The sequence below is a fragment of the Mus caroli genome, unplaced genomic scaffold (assembly GCF_978045245.1).
Source record: "Mus caroli unplaced genomic scaffold, Mus_caroli_1 scaffold_10, whole genome shotgun sequence".
Taxonomy (NCBI): Eukaryota; Metazoa; Chordata; class Mammalia; order Rodentia; family Muridae; genus Mus; species Mus caroli.
The window spans coordinates 15,214,199-15,220,244 of NW_028227265.1; the positions used below are offsets into that span (position 1 = coordinate 15,214,199).

The 6,046-nt window shown below is 47.1% G+C and overlaps 1 protein-coding gene across 1 annotated transcript in view; it reads right to left on the minus strand.

The window, feature by feature from the left end:
• The window catches only part of Vat1l (vesicle amine transport 1 like), a 162,805-nt gene extending 156,985 nt beyond the window's left edge, over positions 1-5,820 (minus strand). The window contains exon 1 of the mRNA XM_021170867.3: positions 5,467-5,820. Coding sequence (XP_021026526.1) covers positions 5,467-5,693 — 227 coding nt within the window. The 5' untranslated portion in view covers positions 5,694-5,820. The remainder of the gene's footprint in view (positions 1-5,466) is intronic.
• Positions 5,821-6,046: the final 226 nt, after the last annotated feature.

A 6,046-nucleotide genomic window follows, 5' to 3' on the forward strand; every position in this document is an offset into this window, starting at 1 on the left:
CTCAAGACAGAACAAAACAAAATGGCCAAAGAATTTCCATCTTATTATTGGACAAAGAGGAGCCATCCCAGGCCCTCGTTAGCAAGGATGTAGGTGATCAGAAAGCAAGAGCTTCAGTGGAGGAGAGCAGAGCGACCCCTGACCCCTGAGTGGCAGCCGAGTCTGCTCATTACCAAAGGACTCTTAATTATGAGTCATCGCAGAAGCACAGAGTCACCCTTTCATGTCAAACCCAGAACACTGTAGCCCAATTTCCATGCCAGAGCATCTTTCAAGTTGGGCATTGGGAGTTCTGAGCATAATTTCTCAATTTTATGAGCAGCTGTGTCATTGAACATCTCACCGCACCCCACCCCCACCCCCAGATGCCAACTGCTTACTTGAACAAACTCAGAGCGCATCACTGGCCGTACTTCATCCCGTCAACCTCATTAGCGAAATGTTTAATGTTATACTGACTTAGGACATTTCGTCTTCAAGTTGTCAGTGTTTGCAATGTGGCCCGTTAATCAAAGGAAGCAAAGAGGGCGGGGGGAGGGGAGATTCTACTACCTCGAGTGGTTCCAAGGTTTACTGAGCACGGGTGTTCTTTATTAACAGTCCCGGTAACTTTATCCTCAAGGTATTTTATACCTCAGAAGCATGGAGGAAACGGAGGTGACGCAAATATGAATGGACGTCTTGGGGCAGATATTATGCAATTTCGAGTCTTGTCAGTTCAATGTCGAATGGATAAAAGTCATCCATGGAGCTCTCTCTGCATTATCCATCACTGGGTCTGCCTGCCTCTCTGTGCCTGCTCCCTCTTTTGTTCTTCATCTTTAGCCTTATGATCTCCTAATTAAACTCCGGCTCCCAAATGTAAGGAGTCCAGGAACAATATGGCCTTGCTTTGTTTGTTTTTTTGGGGGGTGTTTTGTTTTGTTTTGTTTTGTTTTGCTTTGTATCTTTCTTTCCCTTGGAAGTCTGAAGTCCTGATGTCTTTCTTAGAACAGAGTTAGTGACATTGACCTTGGGGGATCTATAGAAGCACTCAATGTCTAGCTCATAACAAGTTTTCAGCAAGTGGTCATTCTTCCCCTGTCTCCTACATACCCTCATGACTTATTAGAACTCTACCTATCTGCTGGCTTGCTTCTGGTGTGGCCTGCCCTCAGCCCATTTTTAGATCAGCCAATGGGGCCCTGAATAGCCTGAGTCATTTCTCATCCAATTGGTCTCCTCCTAGCAGTTTCATATGGCCTCTCGCTGTAAATCACTCTGGGAAAATAAATGTCCCCTAGCCATTAGTGACTTTCCACCACGAGCCAATTTGAGCCACAAACTAGACAAGGTTTGTTAATGGCCACTTAAATACATTCCTACAGCCCAACCTGGAGACCTTCAGCCAGTCTCAAACCTTACCCAAGCTCGGTGTTCAAAATACAGAACAGGAACAAGGTCACAGGTCAGCAGGTTCTTATCAGGTAGGAGAGACACACCCCCTGGTTTGTCTAGGATCCTTCTGATTTGCCCCTGCTATCCTGGTTTAATTATCAATCATTTCCCTTTCAAAACCACTGGAGCTTGAATGACAAGACTCTAGAAGATAGTGATGGCATTAGATAGTAAGTCATTTAATGTTAACCATAAAGGTCATGTGTGTCTTACCTCACTTCAACTCCAGTACAGTACTAATAAAGGAGGGATCACCATTATCCCCATTTTGCAGACCAGTCCACCGAGGTTTAGGTAGCTCATCAGCAAAGTCAACCAAAGAGTGAGAATGTATTTCATCCAGAACCCTTCTGGGGATGTGGGCTACTCATAATTCCCTAGAAAACTGTGCCCTATTGTATGAACACCTCTGCTTATGAGAGCCCATATTGCCAATAGCAGCCCAGTCAGTGACCTTGCTCTTTTGAGGAACTGACTCTGCAGAAGGAGAGACCATACTCTTGTTTAGCTCTCTCTCCCTGGCCTATTTGTATTGCTCTCTTCTCCCTGAAAGATCTTTCTTAGTAAACTGCTTGCCAAAGGCTCCCTGAACAAGTCTCTGTGTCAAGGAGCCTGGCCCATGGTATCCAGTTAGCAAGGAATAGACAAGTTAGAACTCAAGTTTGTCCTCTTGATACCACTACAAGGTCACCACAATGTCCATGTTTCACAGATGAATCCTGGAAGCATGAAGGAAGTGAGGCAAGGCCACCAAGGTCACACAGAAGGAAGAATTTAGGCTCAAACATATACCCAGGTCCACATTTTTCCAAAGACCCCTCCCCCACACACATGCACACACACGAGCATGTGCGCACACACACTCATTTGCTACCTAGGCACTTAAATCTACTGTTACATAGCCCATTAAATGCAGAATTTGTGAAATGGGTTTCCCATTAGCTGACATTTTTTTTTAGAGGGTAGAACCCTGTCTTTCCAACCCTACAGCACCAAGCAAGCAATGGTTTTTTCTGAGCTGCACTTGAACACATATATAATTTCTAGAGAAACCATATTATCCTGAGAATAACCAAAGAGGCCCCCTTAGCTATACATAAGCGCAATGGGCCCATATGTGTTAAAGCAATGACTGATGAACCCACACACATAACAGTCCTGAGAGGCAAATCACATCCATGGTGTTTCTGAGGGTACAATAATAAAAGAGAAAGAGTAGAAGCCCTGGGGACACATAAATACACATCCTAACCACGGGTTGTGTGATATACTTGACAAGTCACCCAATGTCCCCAATACTCAATTTGTTCTGTAAGAAAGATACCTGCCCAATCAATCCACAAATACCATTTTTTTTCCTGCTTCTTCTTGTCTACTTTTATAATTACAGAGTCACCAACTTGAACCCTTGAACTAGGTCTAATAGTAGTTCAGATGTGCTGTGCTTTGTTTCCGAGCAAAAAGGACATCCTATTTGATGATAAAGGGTTTCCAATAAAAAAATAGAGAGCAGATAAAAGGAGGGCCTTCAGCTGCAAGGCCCCAGTTGATTCATAAAAACATGGAATGAGTCATGTTGCCTCTCAAGGCAGAAACTTATAATCAATGGGACGCTTTGACCAGCCAATCCCAGCCCAGTGGGGGATGACAAACCCAGAGGGCCATCTCCACAAGCTACGCCAATGCTGCTGCCTTGCTGACTGATTAATTCTGCTTCTCACTTGGTGAAAGAAAAACTCAATCTGAGCTCACTGCTGTACTATATTCCTAGTATAGACCAGGTCTCTGTGGCTTTCTGAATAAGTGGGGCTTCTGTAGAGGTGTGTGTGTGTGTGTGTGTGTGTGTGTGTGTGTGTACACATTTTGTTTTTAGGCTCCATTAAAGAACATGTATGCCAGGTTTTGAAAATCATCTCCTTGCCCCCTCACTTTTATCTTGAAATTATTTCAAAACATCCCTGCCCCTATAGGCATTTTCTGGAAGTTAGCACGAGACTACAAAATACAATATCAAAAGCTGAAGAATACAGGCTGATTTTTATTACACATGGAGTTCAATTTTTTGAAACTGTGGCCCTAACAGCTATTCTTGGAATATGTTCTCAAGGGTCCTAGACCTCCATCTTCAGCGTGAATGAAAGTTTATAAGTCTCTCTCTCTCTCTCTCTCTCTCTCTCTCTGTGTGTGTGTGTGTGTGTGTGTCTGTCTGTCTGTCTGTCTCTCTCTGTCTCTCACCCCCCCACACTTATGTATAAATATGTATACATAATATTTTTGATGAGGTGGTTAAGGAAGGAAAGTTATTCATACATGGTAATTATGCTAGGTTGATGGTCTTCTATCAACAAATAAAGAAAAATGACTACCCACACTCCCCTCTCCAAGTTACCCCACCCTCAATCCATTCACCTGTCACCACTTACTTAGACTACGCAGTGTGCCAACTCTGCTATATGCTGGCAATGTATTGGTGAATAGGGTGGGTAAAACCTCTGCCTGCTGGGACCAATCACCCTGGCTTCCTAAGAGTTAATGAAACAAGAGCTATAGGATCCCCAGACTGCCTAAATTCTTCCTCTCTTACCCTGGAATCCCCCACTTACCAGAGAAAACCTCAGAACACTGTTTAATGTCAAGAAGGACCGGTTTCATGTATGAAGAGCTAACCATGGATCAGTGCTCGCTGCTCTCACCAGCTGCCTTCTGATCTGGCAAATAAAACCCATCTGCTGTCAAGGTGGTGCAGGGGCCAAAAGGAGCTCTTTGCATTTTTTCCCCTGCCTTCAGATGAGGTTATAGATGCTGGCTTTCTTTCCAGATCTGTCCTAAGCAGGTCTGAGTATGCTGCTATTTCTAAGAAGTAGAAGAAACACCAGGGACTTAGGAGATCCAGCCAACAACCCTTGTAAGATTCACGGTTACTGTAGAATGCTGGGTCCAGGGAGCAGCTCCATCAGTCTGCACCCCACTAGACTTCAGGGACATGGGAGTGCAGTGCCTCCCCAGGCAGAGACAAGCTTTCTCACTTACACACTACTGGGGAAATCTCTGCTGGTCTAGGCACTGGCACATTTCCCCAGGAGAACCGAGAATAGCGGACCTCTTAGAGTGTGGGCTCCTTCTGTGGCCAGCACAGGAGTTCGTTCCTAAGGAACAGGATGGGGCTTTCCAAGCCAGGAGGAAAGCAGAAGATGCAGTGGGGGAGAGAGGGCTGCATCCCTGGTCTCACCTTTCACCCAGCTTCGAGGCCGAGGCTGAGGATTTAACCCTCTTGATTCTCAGCTCCTTCCTTCACATAAGTACTGAGAAGGAGATACACAAGGGCATGCACCCTGCCTTCAGCACCATTTGGACGCAGAGAGGTGAAAAGGGAGATCAAGTGTCAAGTGACAGCCACACCACTTACTGGCAGCTCAGCGATCTTGGCAGATCATTTATTTCCCCTCAACCACTGTTTTTCTCACCTCTAAAGCTGGGCACCTGACTTACTGGGTCTCAGGAAGTATTAAACGGGATCGTATATGTAAAACTCCAGAAAGAAAGAGAGAGAGAGAGAGAGAGAGAGAGAGAGAGAGAGAGAGAGAGAGAGAGAGAGAGAGAGAGAGAGAGAGAGAGAGAAAACTAGCACCAGGAACTACGTGTATATACACGGCGATTGTTTTTTTTTTTTTTTTTAACCACGCTAACGATCTAGTCCTACCCTTACATCCCTCCCAGTGTTAGCAGCTGAGTTGTCCTACAAGAGGGGCACAAGGCAATTTTCCAGACCTCAAGTCCTAGGCACCACTATCCTTCTTGTCACCCTACATCTGGTGTGGGGAGAAGGGCCACCTCTGAGCATCCTCCCCAGGCTCCTGTGGCTTGGGCTACCCGGGAGGTTCTGAGAGCCAAGTGTGAATGCAGAGAGGGTGCTCGCTGACTGTGGGTGCTGGGTACCTGGGGCAGCATCCCCAATCTAGGCTCTCCCACCCACTGCCGGTGCGCCCAGCGCGGAAAGAGAGAAAAACCAAAAAGTCGTGGATACTGGACCAGGCTTTGACGCGGATCTTGAGCTCGCCGTCCTGTGGCTCCGGCATGGCCTTTCTAGAGAGCCTCAGCTTGTTGAGCCCGCCGAAGCCGGCCAGCACCACAGCGCGCATCTCCTGGGCATCCCCGAGGCGGTGGGAGCCGTCGCCGCCCTCAGCAGGCTCCTTGCTGGTCTCCTTCTCGATCATTTGTTCGGTCTCCTCCGCTTTCTCTACGCCTTCCTTAGCCATGGCGCTCGAGGGGCCGCGGGGCGCACAGGCTGCGGTTGTGAAGGAGGTCGGGTCTGCTCTCCCGCGGGTTCCTCCTGTTGAATGTGGGATGCTCTTCAGTGCAATGGCTGCAACCTCTGTGAGCGGAGCCGCGGTCCACCGCCTCCGCCGTAATCCTCAGAGGAGCCGCGCCCTAGCGCCCCACCCCCTCCCTCACATTTCCTCCTACTTACTCCAAAACAAATCTCAAGTCCACCTTTTGTGCTGGTCTTAAGTCAGGCTATTTGTCTCAACACTAAAAACAGATTTCCCCAAGACTCTTGAATACAAACACAGAAGGAGAGGCCGGATGGATACTCCAACCCCTACAGTGG